The 21,054-nt window shown below is 39.7% G+C and overlaps 1 protein-coding gene across 4 annotated transcripts in view; it reads right to left on the bottom strand.

The window, feature by feature from the left end:
* The window catches only part of sorcs2 (sortilin-related VPS10 domain containing receptor 2), a 498,151-nt gene that overhangs the window by 112,487 nt on the left and 364,610 nt on the right, over nt 1–21,054 (bottom strand). For all 4 annotated transcript variants that reach the window (XM_061913816.1, XM_061913818.1, XM_061913819.1 and 1 more), the window contains exons 4-5: nt 4,620–4,784; nt 4,451–4,524 (exon numbers count right to left, since the gene is read on the bottom strand). In XM_061913816.1, coding sequence (XP_061769800.1) covers nt 4,451–4,524; nt 4,620–4,784 — 239 coding nt within the window. The remainder of the gene's footprint in view (nt 1–4,450; nt 4,525–4,619; nt 4,785–21,054) is intronic.

The following is a 21,054-nucleotide window of genomic DNA, read 5'->3' as shown; positions in this document are numbered from 1 at the left end:
AAAAAATATTTAATAACAACTTTATCAAATAGTTTTTGGACCATTTATCATATCATAATATCATTATGATAAAGTTTTTATGAAAGCGAACAACTCCCTTTTTTTCCCCTATAACTCTAATTTGCAACCTAAATCAACAATGACTAGAGCTGCACATAAGTAAAAAAAAAAAAAAGAAGAAAAAAAAGTATGTATGCCTCACCTGGTGTCTAGTTCACCGCACGTCACACTGGTTCACACGCACCGCTTTGTATTAAAGGCTTTGCTACACGTTTTAAAATTCATACTTGAGCGCCGCCAACTGCTAGAGATTTTCTGGTTTGCATTAAATGCACCAACGATTACCCTGAATTGGGCTGGACTGTGGTATTGCAGTGCAAAATGTATTTACACAAATAAGAATAGAAAAATATCCTCCATTAATGAAATGTCTGTGGCCTTTCACAGACCAAAAATCCTAGGTTTGCGTCGCCGGCGATCCAGAACATGCAGCTGTGATTGGTCAGTTTTTGCCAAAACAGAGTCCCTGAACACAGGCGAACGGACGTTGTGCTTAAAAAGCACACATTTATGTATGAAATAAAGCAACAACGATTAAACATTTGCATGAAAACTGATATAGTGTACTTTATATCTCGCCTTGCTCTAAAAATAATTACTGAATGTGTCATTTTTCATCCTATTGTGTTGTTGTAGCGTCCAGAAGAAGAAACAAGACACTTTTGGAGTTAAAAACTCAGAAGTGTCAGTAATCCATGCCCTACACCAGGCCTGGGCAACTGTTTTGCCCCCGGGGGCCGAAGTTGGAGAAAAAAAATGTGTCTGGGGGCCGGTATACATGTATCTATTTTTAGGAACACTAATACAAAACCTCACAATAATGTCTGATTGAATGCTAGAAACGTTTTGACAGACCGCCTTTTGAAACAGAATGGAATTTTTTTTTTTTTTTACTGAATGAGACACCCAGAATGTACATGAAAATACAGAATGTAGGATTTACAAAATTATCTATTAGGGCTGCGAAACTTTGGGTGTCCCAAGATTCGATTCAATATCAATTTTTGGAGTCGCGATTCAATTATAAATCGATTTTTTTAATTCAACGCAATTCTCGATTCAAAAACGATATTTTTCCGATTCAAAATGATTCTGTATTGATTCAATACATAGGAATTCAGCAGGATCTACCCCAATCTGCTGACATGCCAGCAGAGTAGTAGATTTTTTTTTAAAAAGCTTTTATAATTGTAAAAGAAAATGTTTTATCAACTGATTGCAATAATGTAAATTTGTTTTAACTATTAAACGAACCAAAAATATGACTTATTTTATCTTTGTGAAAACTGTGGACACAGTGTGTTGTCAAGCTTATGATGCGATGCAAGTGTAAGGCACTGTGACACTATTGTTCTTTTTTTTTATTTTTATAAATGTGTAATGATAATGTCAATGAGGGATTTTTAATCACTGCTATGCTGAAATTTTAACTAATATTGACAGTGTTGTTGATAATATTAATTTTTATTTCACTACTTTTGGTTTGTTCTGTGTCGTGTTTGTGTCTCCTCTCAATTGCTCTGTTTATTGCAGTTCTGAGTGTTGCTGGGTCAGGTTTGGTTTAGGAATTGGATTGCATTGTTATGGTATTGCTGTGTATTGTTTTTTTGGATTGATAACATTTTTTTTTTTTTTTTAAATGAGAATCGATTCGGAATCGTACAAAGTGAGAATGGCGATTCGTAATCGAATCAATTTTTTCCCACACCCCTATTATCTATGAACGATAAAACACTGAATATTGACAACATATGAACGTCACACCCTGTCTTGATCGATCAAGCAAAAATGCAACTAAAATGCAACAACCACAGCAAAATATGTACGCGAAGGGTTAAAACAAACTACTATCTGATACATTTGATATATCACCAAGCTTTAGAACTTTGTTGTAAAAATCTCCTTCCGCGTCTGTCCCTGACACCCGCATTTCAAGCTGGCTGCACTGGAAACACTCTGTGGAAAGGCTCTCCACCCACGCTGCTTGATGCTTCATCTGAGCTGCTGTGACTTAGATTACCATAGTAAGTAATTAGATTACCATAGTAACTAATTAGATTACCATATAAACTCACATATCATGCAAAAGCGCAGATTCCAACCATTGAAATACTTTTTATAGTTCGAGACTTATGTCATTTGAACACATCACTGCACATCTAAATGGCGGGTACAGTTTCGATCTTAAAGATCTAAAAAAAATAATTTGGGTATGTCCGGCGGGCCAGATTGAAAATCTTAATGGGCCGCATGCGGCCCCCGGGCCTTAATTTGCTCAGGTCTGCCCTACACGGTCAAAATCATTGACAACTACAATTCCCAGAATACCAAGGTAAAATGGCCGCCAAATTACTGATTGAAGGCACCTGAAAACGAAGGAGATTCGGTCAAACTCATTCACCAAACAAGCTACATGCAAGGAAGAACAGCAAGCAGCCACAACCGCAATATCTACTCTACAAGTTTCTCCAGAGACACCAATGGTCGGTGAATATGCTTCATTTGATGACGATTGAAATGCTTTGTTTGATATGCTTAACTTGTACCTGCAAGATTCTTATTTTGCTTACTCAACTATCCTAATTTGTTTGTTTGAACTGCTGGCTTCATGTTGAACCACTGCATTTCACTTTGACCATTGATTGCATATTGTGTTTGACCACTTAAAAGCAACTTGTTTAAAGCCCACGTAAAATGCTAACGCTTAAGTTAAAATGTTAAATGGCTTAAGCTTACCGGTAAGTTAAAATGGCATATGGCTTAATGTTAAAGTTAAAAGTACAAAAGATTAATGCAAAGTTTAAAGGATAAAGTCATGTTTAACTCTTACTAAAAGTTAAAATATTATGTAAAAAGTTCAAAACATTATTCAGAGGTTTGAAAGCCTTTGTAAAACATTGTTTGAAAATACCTGCGTAAATAATATCTCTGTTTCTGTGGTTTAATTACAACCTGCTGATTATTTGAAGATCAACTGAAATGAAACCAACATTGCTTTAAATTGGAAAATAAAAAGGTGATCAATTGGAAATCGTTAGTTCCACGTAAGCGGCATGGCCGGAAACCAATATTGAATGACCATGACCTTTGATCCCTTAGACGACACTGTATCAAAAATCAACATCAATCTCTAAAGGATATCACCACATGGGCTCAGAAACACTTCAGAAAACCACTGTCACTAAATACAGTTGGTCGCTACATCTGTAAGTGCAAGTTAAAGCTCTACTATGCAAAGCAAAAGCCATTTATCAAAAACATCCAGAAACGCCGCCGGGTTCCCTGGGCCCGAGATCATCTAAGATGGACTGATGCAAAGTGGAAAAGTGGAAAAGTGTTCTGTGGTCTGACGAGTCCACATTTCAAATTGTTTTTGGAAATACAGTATTCGACATCATGTCATCCGGACCAAAGGGCAAGCGAACCATCCAGACTGTTATCGACGCAAAGTTCAAAAGCCAGCATCTGTGATGGTATGGGGGTGCATTAGTGCCCAAGGCATGGGTAACGTACACATCTGTGAAGGCAATATTAATGCTGAAAGGTACATACAGGTTTTGGAACAACATATGCTGCCATCTAAGTGCCGTCTTTTTCATGGATGCCCCTGCTTATTTCAGCAGGACAATGCCAAGCCACATTTAGCACATGTTATAACAGCGGGGCTTTGTAAAAAAAGAGTGCGGGTCCTTTCCTGGCCAGCCTGCATTCCAGACATGTCTCCCATCGAAAATGTGTGGCGTATTATGAACGACTGAAGCTCTACATGAAACAAGAATGGGAAAGAATTCCACTTTCCAAGATTCAACAATTGGTTTCCTCAGTTCCCAAACGTTTATTGAGTGTTGTTAAAGAAAAGGTGATATAACACAGTGGTGAACATGCCCTTTCCCAACTACTATGGCATGTGGTGCAGCCATGAAATTGTAAGTTAATTATTATTTGAAAAAAAAAACAAAGTTTATGAGTTTGAACACCAAATATCTTGTCTTTGTAGTGCAGTCAATTGAATATGGGTTGAAAAGGATTTGCAAATCATTGTATTCTGTTTATATTTATATCTAACACAATTTCCCAACTCATATGGAAACAGGGTTTGTATATAAAAATATAATATAATATATCAGTATATATTATTCACTCTATATACAATGTGTAAATATTACATATATGTTGTATTGCTACTATGGTACATTTTTAGTCTACTTAATACCTGCATTATCCTTCCCATGCTTTGTAACTGATCTACTAGGTGGAACAATTTCCCTTGTGGATCAATAAAGTTGGTCTAAGTCTAAATATAGCTTCAATATCGAGGTTACTTGTTTTTCCTCTCTACTGGTACTTTAAAGGTACCAGGAAGGGAGGCTGGATGATGTTTTGGACTGACCAGAATACACGATCTTTGGTCACCCGCTCCTGAAGCAAAGTCCACTTGCGGCCCAAATCTGCAGAGGCGAAAAGCTGCAGACAAAAGACAATAGAAAACATACAGCAGTGCTTTTCTTTTAGTATGAACTAACTCCATAGGATGGTCCTAACAGGAGATAAACAGTCACCCTTCCATCCTTGCAGTAGGCCAGGAGCTTGTCCTCCTCCTTGGGGTGGAAGACGAGCGAGTCAGGCGTGAAGAAGATGGTCTGCCGCTGGAAAGAGGACCCCTCGTCAGTGCTGATGAACAGCATCTGATCGCGCTCGTTCACCGAGGAGCCCACCAGGACCACCTGGACACACATATTTTATATTGCTACTTTTTATTCTGATTTGCAACAGTGCATTATATGCAATGCATCATACTGGGCAAAAAAAGCACTAAATAAAATAAATATGTATTCTCTTAAGTCAATTTTAGTAAATATAACACGGTTTGCTACAGAAGTTGAAATACATTTGTAGAGGTTACCCTCTAGTGGGTTCCTCGGACCAACACACACTGCCACGAGAGCCCGGATAAGGGTTACAACACTGTTCTATTTTCATAAAATGGTGCAAGTGTTTTGCTTTACAGCAAATGTTCTTTCTGCGTCTGTGTCTCTCTCTCCCGCTACAGCTCCCTGTCTCGCCCGGCTGCTGCTAATAAAGGCAACAGGTAGTTAGACAACAAGGCCCACCTGGGCCATCTACTCACCCGTCGCTGTCTTCGAGGCCGGTCCTGGCACACCACGTTCCGCGGCAGGCCCACAGGCCATGCCCCCCCCCCCCCCCCCAAATCCAATTAAAGGACATTCTAACGCTTTCAGGAGCTGCACAGTAGCGTGAAGTGTGAGCAAAAAGAGCGCTGACACATGCCGTGTTACAGTATGCCAGAACGAGAGAGGCAAACACGGCCGACACCTTGTCCTGCGAGGTGTCAAGGAGGCACAACAGCACAAGTGCATTAGCAGCCTGCACCTTGTGAATTAAACATAGTGGCTCGCCTCACACCTGAGAGTGTGTGGCATGAAGGATTAAAAACATCCCACTGCCAAAACCCACAGAGGAAAAATATATTATTATATTGTTGTGGTTACATCTGGCACTGAATTACCTCCTCTTCATTACAATAAAAAATATTTTTCTCCTTTAGAAAAAAATAAAATACATTTGCCCTGTCTCAGAAAAGTGAGAGGGAGGAGAGGAACAGTCCGGGCAGTTAATTCAGATTTAATTAGCACTCGCCGAATCCAACATTACAAGTCTGTAAGCCGTATAACAGGAAGTGTGAGCATCGCCTTTACACATTGAAAGCAACATTCTGCCCTTTTTATTTAATTGAATAGGCAGTCTTGTAATGTATGAGTAATATGGGTGTATCATAAACAGTATGTCACGTAAATGCTCAAACGCCAGCCTAAACAGCCAAAAATTACTTATTTATCATTATTTGCAAGCAGGCCATAATTGGGAGAAAAATGTAAAAAGTATTGGTATAAATATAGCTATATATACAAAGTACAGGCCAAAAGTTTGGACACACCACCCGGTTCAATAAGTTTTCTTTATTTTCATGAATATTTACATTGTAGATTGTCACTGAAGGCATCAAAACTATGAATGAACACATGTGGAGTGATGTACTGACAAAAAAAGGTTCCTCCAAACACAACAAGTTGACTTCATACCAAAATGGATACATGGATGATACAGCAGAGGATTGGGAGAATGTCATGTGGTCAGATGAAACCAAAATAGAACTTTTTGGTATAAACTCAACTCGTGTTTGCAGGAAGAAGAATACTGAGTTGCATCCCAAGAACACCATAACTACTGTGAAGAATGGGGGTGGAAACGTCATGCTTTGGGGCTGGTTTTCTGCTAGGGAGACAGGACGATTGATCCGTGTTAAGGAAAGAATGAATGGGGCCATGTATCGTGAGATTTTGAGCCAAAAGCTCCTTCCATCAATGAGAGCTTTGAAGGGTTGACCAAATTATTATTTTCCACTATAATTTATAAATAAATTCTTTAAAAATCCTACAATGTAAATTCCTGGATTTTTTTTTTCACATTCTGTCTTTCACAGTTGAAGTGTAACTATGATGAAAATTACAGACCTCTGTCATCATTTTAAGTGGGACAACTTGCACAATCGGTGGCTGACTAAATACTTTTTTGCCCCAGTGTATATATACACATATATATACATATTTTATATATATATATATATATATATATATATATATATATATATATATATATGCATAAATGTATATATACACAAATATATACATACATACACACATACAGTATATATACATATATACACACACACATATATATATACACACACACACACATACACACACGCATATATATATATATATATATATATATACACATACACACACATATATATATATATATATATATATATATATATATATATATATATATAAATATATATGTGTATATATATATACATACATATATATATATATATGTATATGTATATATATACACATATATATACACACACATATATATATATATATATATATATATATATATATATATATATATATATATATATATATATATATACATATATATATATATATATATATATATATATATATATATATATATATATATATATATATATATATTAGGGCTGGGCAACGATTAAAAATTTTAATCGAAGTTAATCACACTATTTCTCTGATTATATATATATATATACACACACACACATATATATATACATATATATAAATATATATGTGTATATATATACATACATATATATATATATATATATATATGTATATATATACATATATATATATGTATATGTATACATATATATATATATATATATATATATATATATATATACATATATATATTAGGGCTGGGCAACGATTAAAAATTTTAATCGAAGTTAATCACACTATTTCTCTGATTAATCACGATTAACTGCATTGTAAACGCAAAGCCCAATAATGAATTCAAAAGTAATGTGTAGTGCACCTTTATTGGAATATTCTCCCACATGAACAAAAGCGCCAAAACATTTGTTGTGCAAACACAATTTAAATCAGTCCTTGTTAAAGAGTAGCAGTTAAATAGCATATTTTATGAAAATCAACTCAAAAAATGTAAATACAAACATTTAAGCTTATTACTACCACTGCCAGGGTATTTAAGTTATCCTGTTTGTTATGGAAAATAAATATAATCTACATATAAATCTCTGAGCCACAATCATAACATCTGAACAGGCAATTTCTGAGGTAACAGCAGAAACATTTTTTTTTATCAGGGATCTTATGTTTAAAAAACCTATATTATAGGTAGAGGGCTGTTTTAGGAAATTTTTGATCAAATTATCCGTGGTAGCAATATTAATAATGTTGTGTTTATTCTGCGTAGTGCACTTAAGATAATTATGACCATATCTAGGAATTGATATGATGGGAATTTTCCGATTGTTTGCTTGGTGCTTTGATAAACTGAACGAATCATATACATGGTACTATTTGTGATGTTATGAGCCAGGGAATAAAAGAACTACCCTACCCAGCATGCAACAGGAGTGACGAGCATGCGCGGTAGCCCGGTATAGGTTGTGTCGCCATGACGGCATGTTGTATGTTGTGATATGCACGCTCTGAAAGCAAACGTTAAGAACTCAGCCAATACGCCTCGTCTGCATTATTCATAAATAGACAGACAACACATATACTCCGCTGCTTCACAGGCCGCTGGATGTAGCCGGCGAAGTATTCCCATGCTAGCTAGCCGATCCAGCAAGCACGCGTCATTCAGTCCAAAACGGCCCGATCTATCCACATCCAGAATTGTCTGGCTGTCGTAAGTGATCCCGGAGTGACCACGCTGTAAGCCAACCATGAAATTTGCAGAATTGTCCGGTATTTTTGCCAAATGTTCCATCTTTACCAAGAGCCCCTCGACGCTGGGCTACGCCATCTTCTTAAGAAAAGGCGTTAACAAAATAAAAGCATGTAAACAACATACGCAAATGTGTGATAAAATAATTCTCGGCGTTAATAGATTGATGAGTTAACTCATAATTAACGCACTAATTTGCCCACCCCTAATATATATATATATATATATATATATATATATATATATATATATATATATATATATATATATATATATATATATATATATATATATATATATATATACCAGGTACATTTTTGACCTTTACTGATAATTTGATTTGTATGACAAAGTGGGAAAATGTACCTGTTTGAACACATTGTCATTGATCAACAAGTTTATTGCACAAAAAGTCATCAACAGAACCAATGTTGTAATAGTAATTTTGTAAAGTTATTAAAGGGGTGCTGTGATGTGTTAGGTGTAAGCAACACTACAGCAAAAGTGTAATGCATGAGTGTACCACAAAAGTTGAGTAGCAACATTTCAAAGGGCAAGCAGAGGTAGATGATCTCATGATCTATCACGTCGGGATACGCATTTTGTATGCGCGTAGTGTCATCCCAGAATGCATGAGGACCAGACAGGCAAGGATTGTAGGTTATACTTGATTTAATATACAAAAAGTAAAAGAACACTGGTACAAAAGCCAAAGAAAGTGCGTGCCTACGCACGGTAAGGTAAGCTAAAATTTAGCAATGGAGTCCGAAAGTCCAAAGTAACGTGCTGAGCGCACGAGAAGCTAAGACGTAACTTAGCACAAGTATTTTCAAAGCAGAGTAACCAACGTGAGTGTTGCATGAAGCAAACAAACCATCCAGGCAGAACTGAGGTCGAAGGCAGGCTTAAATACTAAAGTAACAATCAAAACACAGCTGCGTGACAAAAGCAGAGCAGGTGGAACAAATAAGAAACCATGGTAACCAAACAAACAAGGAAGTGTACAAATTAGGGAATCAAGAACAAAAAGTATGTATGATCCGGGAGGCATTTGAGTGCAGTTATTGCCATCTTGACAATCTATTAAAACGCTCGTTTGGGATGCTGCCTGTAGCCACAGTTGTTAATGCCACGGCGTGTTACCTGCCTCCTCATTTGCACATGAGCTTGTTGTAACTCACTGTTTTTAACCCACGGGTCAATTATCGCAAATGATAGCTCTCAGGACCAATGGACCACAGTTCTCAGCGCCTGAGTGCATTCCTGGCTTTGCAGCCGCCTTCCGCAACCGCGAATTAGACTCCCAGTGGGGCTTGACAAAAAACACACGGCGGGCTTAATTGCCACAGAAAAGGTTTTGATTTCGTCTGATCCCGGAACAGCATAACCTATTAGCTCAGTGGCTGCTTAACAGCGCTGTGGGCCACTTGCGTGGGGGAGGGGCTAATTGATTTGAACAGGTACGGAGCAGTTAATGGCTCTGGTTGTCAGGGAGCAATTTAATAGACAAAAAAAAAAAAAGACATTAAAAAGGAATTATTCAGCTTTATACAGCTGAGTTGACATGAAACTATATTCACAGATGACAGAAGCCCCCCTCAAAAATGATTGTATCTTGTCTTGGGGCAATGACACTAGCATGTATTTTAGAGTAATCAGTGTACATCTAGTATCCCAGCATGGCTTTGCTATCAGCCCACGATTATTGTCTAAATAGCTGACAACACAATTTAGTAGCAAGTACGGTTTTGTGCCCATCATCATTTTTGCCCTCCAGCCCCCATTCAATTGTTTATCTTCAGGTCTGATCTGATTCCGAGTCCTGATCTGATACCTTGACAATAGATTATAGAACTGGAAGTGTTTCATAAAGTAAACCCAATAACACATTTTAACATCCCTTATCTTATTACATTTAGAATTTGCTAATATTGGATAGGTTGATTGGCAACACTAAATTGGCCCTAGTGTGTGAATGTGAGTGTGAATGTTGTCTGTCTATCTGTGTTGGCACTGCGATGAGGTGGCGACTTGTCCGGGGTGTACGCCGCCTTCCGCCCGATTGTAGCTGAGATAGGCGCCAGCACCCCCCGCGACCCCAGAAGGGAATAAGCGGTAGATAATGGATGGGGATAATATTGTTGTAAAACAGGTAATCAGGTATTGAATGCTACATATACTTAAACAAAATTAACTGGCTAGTACACAAAAAACATAATGGCTCCCAATTAAATCATCTGGGTTTTGCCCTCAAAACACCCTGATTCTGTAAATATTAACAAAAATAACCAACAAATGATTTTGTAATTAAAGTGAATTAATTAAGTCATATTATGTTTTGCATATCATGAATTTTCATATTCATCTTGGAGAAAGCAAAGTTTAAGTAAAAAGTGGTATTTCAGTTTGAGCACATAATAAAATAAGGGGCCAAGTGAGTAGTTAAGGTGTGCGCAAGGGTGGCTCCGCCCTGTGACCCGAAAACCAGCGACTGGAACAAAGTACAGACAGGCGGCTTTGATGTCCCTATCAAGACAATGCATGACATGCTGCATGCTGTTACGTCTCATTAAACTCAAAAAGTAAAAGTCACAGTGCACATTAAAACTCATCTTCGGCTTAAAGGGGAACATTATCACCAAACCTATGCAAGCGTCAATATATACCTTGATGTTGCAGAAAAAAGACCACGTATTTTTTTAACCGATTTCCGAACTCTAAATGGGTGAATTTTGGCGAATTAAACGCCTTTCTGTTTATAGGTCCTGTAGCGATGACGTCAGAACGTGACGTCACCGAGGTAATACAACCGCCATTTTCATTTTCACATTACAAACACCGGGTCTCAGCTCTTTTATTTTCCGTTTTTTCGACTATTTTTTGGAACCTTGGAGACATCATGCCTCGTTGGTGTGTTGTCGGAGGGTGTAACAACACTAACAGGGAGGGATTCAAGTTGCACCACTGTCAAGAAATCTGCCGCCAGACCCCCATTGAATCTGCCAGTGTCTCCACATTTTACCGGCGATGCTAAGACAGACATGGCACAGAGATGTATGGATAACCTGCAGATGCATTTGCAACGGTTAAGACAACTAAAACACAAAAGTGAGTTTTGTTGATGTTGTTGACTTATGTGCTAATCAGACATATTTGGTCGCAGCATGACTGCCAGCTAATCGATGCTAACATGCTACGCTAATCGATGCTAACATGCTATTTACGCTAGCTGTATGTACATTTGAAACTAGATACCCACATTTAATGCGAAACAAACACTTACCAATCGACATATTTAAGTCGCTCCAGTGTCACAAGATGCGAAAGTCCTGATCGTTTGGTCCGCACGTTTTACCGGCGATGCTAATAAGGCGCCATGCTGTGGGCCACTTCATTAGGTACACCCATGCTATGGCCGAATAGCGTCAATAGCTATTCGCTCAATAGCTTCAGTTTCTTCTTCAATTTTGTTTTCGCTATCTGCCTCCATATTCCGACCATCTGTTTTAATACATGCGTAATCTGTTGACTCGCTTAAGCCGCTGAAATCCGAGTCTGAATCCGAGCGATATCTTGCTGTGGTAACCACCATGTTGTTTGTATTGGCAGCACTGTATGACGTCACAGGGAAATGGACAGTCGCATCGCAAATAGCGAAAATCAAGAACTTTAAAGTTTTTTTAAGGATATTCCGGGAGGTGTAAAATTTTGAAAAAAAATTCGAAAAATAAAACAAGCCACTGGGAACTGATTTTTATTGTTTTTAACCCTTTTGAAATTGTGATAATGTTCCCCTTTAACAAACCGCAGCTCCCTCAGTGGCGGCAGCACTTGTGCAGCAAGCAAGTAAGCAAGGCACAACTATCTTGCTACTCACTTGTATCGTCAATTACAGTGGCGGGCCGTCCGGGCCAGCAAGGCCTTCTCTACTGGACTAACATAACCAGAAATCATGATCATAATTATATTTTTTTTTAATTTTTTTTTACTTTCCCTAAACATCTAAAAGTATTCATATTCTCTTTATGTCAAATTATGCTCTTTCCAGTGCTGTTGTTTTCAGGTTAGATTTTGTATCCAATCAGAATTCAGCTATCTTATGTTGCCATGCTGTACGAAATCTGCCCGGGGCCTTCAGAAACAGCAATGCGGGCGTCCGTGCACTGTAAGTGAACGGGCACATCCAGTTGATAGATAATTGCGATAGCCAATCAGATCACGAGTTGTTGTCAGTAAGGCCTTTTCGCTGGCCTCACGTTGAACGTGACATTTACGCATCCTGTGATTGGATACTCACTGGGACCGTTAGCGGATGAATTTGAGAAGTTGATAGACACTTGCGATAGCCAATCAGATCACAAGTTGTTGACAGTAGCCTATCTTGGTAGCCTGATGTGAGCAGAGAAATCCCTGACACTTACTTTTTTAATGCACAAAGGTTAATTAGGTCGAAGATATATATTTGCAAGGCCACTTTCAAAAAGGATATTTAAAGGCCTACTGACATGAAATGTTCTTATTTAAACGGGGATAGCAGGCCCGTCTATGTGTCATACTTGATCATTTCGCGATATTGCCATATTTTTGCTGAAACGATTTAGAAGAGAACATCAACGATAAAGTTCGCAACTTTTGGTCGTTAATAAAAAAGCCTTGCCTTTACCGGATGTCGCAGACAATGACGTCACCTGTGTGAGGGCTCCTCACATCCTCACATTGTTTATAATGGGAGCCTCCAACAAAAAGAGCTATTCGGACCGAGAAAACGACAATTTCCCCATTAAGTTGAGCGAGGATGAAAGATTCGTGGACGATAATATCGATAGCGAAGAACTAAGAAAAATAAAAATAAAAAATAAAAAAATTAAAAACGGTGATGTTTTTAGACACATTTACTAGGATAATTCTAGGAAATCCTTCATCTTTATATTGTGTTGCTAGTGTTTTGGTGAGTTAAATAGTACCTGATAGTCGGAGGGGTGTGTCCACGGGTGTCTTGACGCCAGTCTCTGAGGGAATTAGTCACGGCAGCAGCAGCACGACAGAAGCTCCGCTGAGCTCCGGTAAGAGGCGACTTTTTACCACAATTTTCTCACCGAAACCTGCCGGTTGACAAGTGGTCAGGAGCCATGTTCGCTTGACCGCTCTGATCCATAGTACAGCTTCACCTCCAGGAATTTTAAACAAGGAAACACCGTGTGTTTGTGTGGCTAAAGGCTAAAGCTTCCCACCTCCATCTTCTACTCTGACTTCTCCATTATTAATTGAACAAATTGCAAAATATTCAGCAACGCAGATGTCCAAAATACTGTGTAATTGCGCGATGAAAAGAGACGACTTTTAGCCACTAGTGGTGCTGCTCTTATTTCCCCTCCAACTCGAGACGTCACGCGCACGCGTCATCATTCCGCGACGTTTTCAACAAGAAACGCCGCGGGAAATTTAAAATTGTAATTTAGTAAACTAAAAAGGCCGTATTGGCATGTGTTGCAATGTTAATATTTCATCATTGATATATAAACTATCAACTGCGTGGTCGGTAGTAGTGGGTTTCAGTAGGCCTTTAAAGAGAAACTACATCTTGTGAGACCATGTCGGCTTTTTCTGTCCCGGCGATGAAATGGGGAAATGGCCGCCATTTCTACTAGAATCAACCGACTGTGAGCGGTACCACTGGCTTATCCGGTGTCGAATGGCTGCTACAAATTATGGGTTAAAATATTTAATTTCATTATTTATTCACGTTTAATATCCATCCATCCATCCATCCATTTTCTACCGCTTTTTCCTCTTTGGGGTCGCGGTGGGCGCTGGTGCCTATCTCAGCTCCAATCGGGCGGAAGGCGGTGTACTCCCTGGACAAGTCGCCCCCTCATCGCAGCACGTTTAATATGTTTTTTGCTATTTTAATTATGACAGTACTACTTAAAATATGTTTTAATCGCTGATGCGGGGTTATTGATTTTTAAATGCGCCAGAAAATAACCCGTTTTGTACACTGTAGGTGTGATTTAATGAACAGCAGTGCGTAAATGTGTTCCTGTGTAGTATTTCTCCAGCAATGGTCAGGTGGTGACATAAATTATGCTATTTTGAGAGGTAATCATTGAAGTTGGACATCACTGAAGGCCTAGGTGGGAGACGCACGGCCCGACACTGGTCAACTATTTAGGCAAAAATGGCTGCGTATAGATACACACATGTGTATTGATTGATATCAATACACATGTGTATTGATATTAATCAATACACGTATTGTGTTTTGATTTTTTTTTTTAAGACCAGTTGATCTGCCGTTTCTTTTCTTTTTTCCTCTTCCCCCCTTTCCCTTGTGGAGTTTCGGTGGCCATGGATGAAGTGCTGGCGGTCCAGAGTCGGGGGCCGGGGTGGACCGCTCGCCTGTGCATCGGTTGGAGGCATCTCTCCGCTCGGGATGGTCTCCTGCTAGCTCCACTATGGACTGGACTCTCACTATTATGTTAGATCCACTATGGACTGGACTTTCGCAATATTATGTTAGACCCACTCGACGTCCAGTGCATCCGGTCTCCCCTGGGGTCACCCACATCTGCGGTCCTCTCCAAGGTTTCTCATAGTCATTCACATCGACGTCCCACTGGGTTGTGAGTTTTTCCTTGCCCTTGTTTGGGAACAGAGGATGTCGTTCTGGTCTGTGCAGCCCTTTGAGACACTTGTGATTTAGGGCTATATAAATAAACATTGATTGATTGATACTCAAGCTATACTGCTATACACTGTAAAAAAAAAATCTGTAAAAAAACGGTAATCTACTGGCAGCTACGGCTGCCAAACGAAAACCATAAAATTAAAGAAAAACACTGTAAACCAAATAATGATCAAAAACATTATATTTACAGAAATTTTCATGAAACGTTTTGCAGAAAAATATCGTCATTTTACAGATTTTTACTAAATAATTAAGATCAACCACCTTTAATAAAGTGACGATGCAAACAGTACTGCAGAAAAATACCTGTATTCTACAGAGTTTTTTCAAATTATTACGATCAACCAATTTTAATGAAGTGACAATGCTGGCAGTTCCACAGAAAAATACCATTATTTTACAGATTTTTTCTGAATTGTTAAGATCAGGGGTCTCAATTCATTTTACCTGGCGGCCACTAGATGCAGAAACTACGTGTAAAGCGGATTCATCTTCTGTGAATGGCTATCCCGACCTAGCAACATACTTGCCATTCCTCCCGATTTTACCTGAGACTTTCTGTCACCCTCGGGAAGGATTGTCCCGAAATCGACTGGACAAGTATTTTAAGGGGGTGCTGTGACAGCCAACTGAGAGGCGTGTCGTGCTAAGCTTCGTTGGTCATATTATATTGACTGCAGAACTTTCTTGAGCAACAGCCATACAGATCACACTGACGGTGGCTGTACAAACAAATTTAACACTTTTACAAATATGCGCCACATTCTGAACCCACATCAAACAAGAATGACAAACACATTTCGGGAGAACATCTTCACTGTAACACAAAATAAACACAAAAGAACAAATACCCAGAATGCCATGCAGCGCTACTTTTCCGGGCTACACCCCCACCACCACCCCAAATCACCGCCCTCCTCCATGCGTCGGTTGAGGTGGGCGGGGTTTGGTGGTTGCGGGTGTGTAGCCCGGAAAAGTAGCGCTGCATGGCATTCTGGGTATTTGTTCTTTTTGTTTTTATTTTGTGTTACGGTGCAGATGTTCTCCCAAAATGTGTTTGATGTGGGTTCACAATGTGGCGCATATTTGTAACAGTGTTAAAGTTGTTTGTATGGCCACCGTCAGTGTCACTTGTATGGCTGTTGGCTGTGATTAAGTATCAATCAATCAATCAATGTTTATTTATATAGCCCCAAATCACAAATGTCTCAAAGGACTACACAAATCATTACGACTACAACATCCTCGGAAGAACCCACAAAAGGGCAAGGAAAACTCACACCCAGTGGGCAGGGAGAATTCACATCCAGTGGGACGCCAGTGACAATGCTGACTATGAGAAACCTTGGAGAGGACCTCAGATGTGGGCAACCCCCCCCTCTAGGGGACCGAAAGCAATGGATGTCGACCGGGTCTAACATGATGCTGTGAAAGTTCAATCCATAGTGGCTCCAACACAGCCGCGAGAGTTCAGTTCAAGCGGATCCAAGACAGCAGCGAGAGTCCCGTCCACAGGAGACCATCTCAAGCGGAGGCGGATCAGCAGTGTAGAGATGTCCCCAACCGATACAGGCGAGCGGTCCATCCTGGGTCCCGACGAGCGGTCCATCCTGGGTCTCGACTCTGGACAGCCAGTACTTCATCCATGGTCATCGGACCGGACCCCCTCCACAAGGGAGGGGGGAACATATGAGAAAGAAAAGAAGCGGCAGATCAACTGGTCTAAAAAGGAGGTCTATTTAAAGGCTAGAGTATACAGATGAGTTTTAAGGTGAGACTTAAATGCTTCTACTGAGGTAGCATCTCGAACTGTTACCGGGAGGGCATTCCAGAGTACTGGAGCCCGAACGGAAAACGCTCTATAGCCCGCAGACTTTTTTTGGGCTTTAGGAATCACTAATAAGCCGGAGTCTTTTGAACGCAGATTTCTTGCCGGGACATATGGTACAATACAATCGGCAAGATAGGCTGGAGCTAGACCGTGTAGTATTTTATACGTAAGTAGTAAAACCTTAAAGTCACATCTTAAGTGCACAGGAAGCCAGTGCAGGTGAGCCAGTACAGGCGTAATATGATCAAACTTTCTTGTTTTTGTCAAAAGTCTAGCAGCTGCATTTTGTACCAACTGTAATCTTTTAATGCTAGACATGGGGAGACCCGAAAATAATACGTTACAGTAATCGAGACGAGACGTAACAAACGCATGGATAATGATCTCGGCGTCATTAGTGGACAAAATGGAGCGAATTTTAGCGATATTACGGAGATGAAAGAAGGACGTTTTAGTAACGCTTTTAATGTGTGACTCAAAGGAGAGAGTTGGGTCGAAGATAATACCCAGATTTTTTACAGAGTCACCTTGTTTTATTATTTGGTTGTCAAATGTTAAAGTTGTATTATCAAATAGAGGTCGGTGTCTAGCAGGACCGATAATCAGCATTTCCGTTTTTTTGGCATTAAGTTGCAAAAAGTTAGCGGACATCCATTGTTTAATTTCATTAAGACACGCTTCCAACTGACTACAGTCCGGCGTGTTGGTCAGCTTTAGGGGCATGTAGAGTTGGGTGTCATCAGCATAACAGTGAAAGCTAATACCGTATTTGCGTATGACGTCACCCAGCGGCAGCATGTAGATGCTGAAGAGTACAGGGCCAAGGACCGAACCCTGGGGAACTCCACACGTTACCTTAACATAGTCCGAGGTCACACTGTTATGGGAGACGCACTGCATCCTATCAGTAAGATAAGAGTTAAACCATGACAGGGCTGAGTCTGACATACCAATTCGTGTTTTGATACGCTCTAATAAAATATTATGATCGACGGTATCGAAAGCAGCGCTAAGATCGAGGAGCAGCAACATAGATGACGCATCAGAGTCCATTGTTAGCAATAGATCATTAGTCAATTTTGCGAGGGCTGTCTCAGTCGAGTAATTTGCCCTGAAACCGGATTGAAAGGTTTCACATAGATTGTTAAACGCTAAGTGTTCATTTAGCTGCTCTGCAACAATTTTTTCGAGGATTTTCGAAATAAAGGGAAGGTGACACACCGGTCAGTAGTTTACCATGAGGTCAGGATCGAGGTTAGGTCTTTTAAGGAGAGGATGAATAACCGCTTTTTTGAATGCTAGGGGAACAGTGCCCGAGGAAAGTGATAAGTTTATAATATTTAGCACTGATGGACCTAATAATACAAAAAGCTCCTTGATAAGTTTCCCAGGAAGTGGGTCAAGTAAACATGTTGTTTGTTTTATTCCATTTACACGTTGTAACAATCCTTCTAATGTTATTTCATCAAAACGAGAGAAACTATTTTGGATATTTGCAGTATCCGCCGTATATACAGTCGTATCTGTGTTACTATAACCCCGTTGTAGCTGGGACGCATTGTCTTTAATCTCCTTTCTAATAAGTTCAATTTTCTTATTAAAGAACTTCATAAAGTCATCTGCCGAATGGGTGGAGCTACTGGAAGGAGTCCCTTGTTGGGTTAGCGATGCTACCGTACTAAACAAAAATTTTGGATCGTTTTTATTAATGCGGATGAGATTTGAGTAATAATTAGTTTTAGCTGAGGTAAGCATGCGTTTATAAGTTATTAAACTATCACTCCATGCTTGATGGTGCACCTCAAGTTTAGTCGTGCGCCATTTGCGTTCCAGCTTTCTACATAATAATTTCTGATCTCTAGTTTCTTCAGTAAACCATGGCGTACGCCTTTTTGGAGCCTTTTTTAACTTCAGCGGTGCTATACTATCAATGGTTTCGCGCAGGGCGTTGTCAAAGTTGTTAGTGAGGTTATCAATAGAGCCCACATACTTTGGGAACGGTGCCATTACCGAGGGCAGTAGGTCCGCAAGAGTCGTCGTTGTGGCAGCATTAATGTTGCGGCTGCTATAGCAGTTATTATTATTATTAGCTTGCCGAACATGAGTCTGAACTTCGAATTTTATAAGGTAATGATCGGACATTACTTTAGTATACGGGAGTATCATAACTTTGGAAACGGTGATACCTCTGACAAGCACTAGGTCTATCGTATTACCGCTGCGATGCGTCGGTTCATTTATTATTTGTGTAAGACCACAGCTATCAATTATAGTCTGGAGCGCCACACACGGTGGGTCCAATGGGGTATTCATATGGATATTAAAGTCCCCATTATAATTATATTATCGGCGTGCGTCACTAGATCAGCAACAAACTCTGAGAATTCACTAATAAAGTCCGAATAGGGCCCTGGGGGGCGGTAGATAACGGCTAGGCACAGAGGCAGAGGTGTGGCAGACTTCATAGAAAGCACCTCAAACGATTTATATTTATTATTTAAATTAGGACTAAAGTTAAAGTTTTCGTTGTATATTAGTGCGACACCCCCTCCCCTTTTAAGGTGACGGGCAATATGCGCATTCGTATAGTTAGGAGGGGATGCCTCATTTATTGCAAAAAAGTCGTCTGGTTTAAGCCAGGTTTCGCTAAGACCGATGACGTTAAGGTTGTTGTCTCTGATGACCTCATTGACTAATAACGTTTTGGGAGACAAAGATCTGATGTTTAGAAAGCCCATATTATAGGTAGTGGGCTGTTTTAAGGAGTTGTTGATAAAATTATCCGTAGTAGCAATATTAATAATGTTGCGTTTATTATGCGCTGTGTACTTAAAATAATTACGACCATATCTAGGAATTGATATGACGGGAATTTTCAGATTGTCTACTTGGCGCTGCGATAAACTGAACGCATCATAGTTTGCCACCTCAGTAGAACGCATGTCTAACTCTGACGTAGTCATAGACATAGCAGAAAAAACATTTTGTGAGTTGTGTATTATTCTACGAAAATTGCTATGTGTACAGGGATCATCCAGCCTGGCGCTGGCTAGTTCCAGCTTAACTGACTCCATACCCAGGCTAGCAGGCTCTGTAATTGCCTGTGACCGGGCTTGCTCTAGTGCAGTTAGTCAAATGTGGCTCAATGCGAAATCTATGTTCCGAGACAAGAGGATAGCGCCTTCCTGGTTAGGGTGAAGGCCGTCTCTCCTCAGCAAGCCAGGTTTGCCCCAGAAAGAGGGCCAACTATCAATAAACGTAAATCCCTGTTGTCTACAGAAGCTATCCAGCCACTTGTTAAGAGAGACTAATCTGCTATATCTCTCATCATTGCCTCTCCCAGGCAGGGGGCCAGAGACAATTACTCGATGCCTGGACATCTTTCTGGCGAGATTACAAGCCCTGGCTATGTTTCTCTTTGTAATCTCTGATTGTCTCATCCTAACGTCATTGGAGCCAACGTGTATTACTATATTCGCATAACTAGTGGTGCGGTTAGCCTGCTGTACGTGTTTACTAGACCTGTTGCGAGTTAGCTCCCTAAGATTAGCTTCAATGTCAGGTGCTCTGCCCCCGGGAATACACTTAATTGTGGCTGGTTTGCTAAGTTTTATGTTTCGGGTGATGGAGTCCCCTATGACTAAAGTGTGGTGCCCGGTAGACTGGGGTGTAGGACTAGCTAAAGGGCTAAAACTATTATGCGTCTCAACCGGTACACCCTAGCTTGTAGGCCGCTTAGGGCTGCTACAAGCTGGGCTAGTTAGCTCGCTACAGCTAACGCTAGCAGATGTGTCCGCAACATCTAAAGTTACGAAATTACACTGCTCTAACTGGCGGACACGGCTCTCTAGCAAAGCCAACCTATCCATGAGTAAAGTGCACGAAGCGCAGGAAGCCATACTCACAGAAACTTTCCGTGAGTATGTCTTGCAGTCATCGATGTTTGTCATATTACAGAGAAAAATGTTAAATTGTTAGTATGAGTATGAACCTTTATATAACAGGCTATACATATTCTTCAATTTGAATATAAAATTACACATACATATAAAAAAAATAAGAATTTCCTTAAAATTACATATAAAACTGTTAGATTGTAAGTATGGACATAGACTTTTATATAACAAGTTACATATTTAATGAA

This window comes from Nerophis ophidion, linkage group LG10 (genome assembly GCF_033978795.1).
Source record: "Nerophis ophidion isolate RoL-2023_Sa linkage group LG10, RoL_Noph_v1.0, whole genome shotgun sequence".
NCBI classification, from domain to species: domain Eukaryota; kingdom Metazoa; phylum Chordata; class Actinopteri; order Syngnathiformes; family Syngnathidae; genus Nerophis; species Nerophis ophidion.
This window is presented reverse-complemented; position numbering and strand designations above follow the sequence as displayed.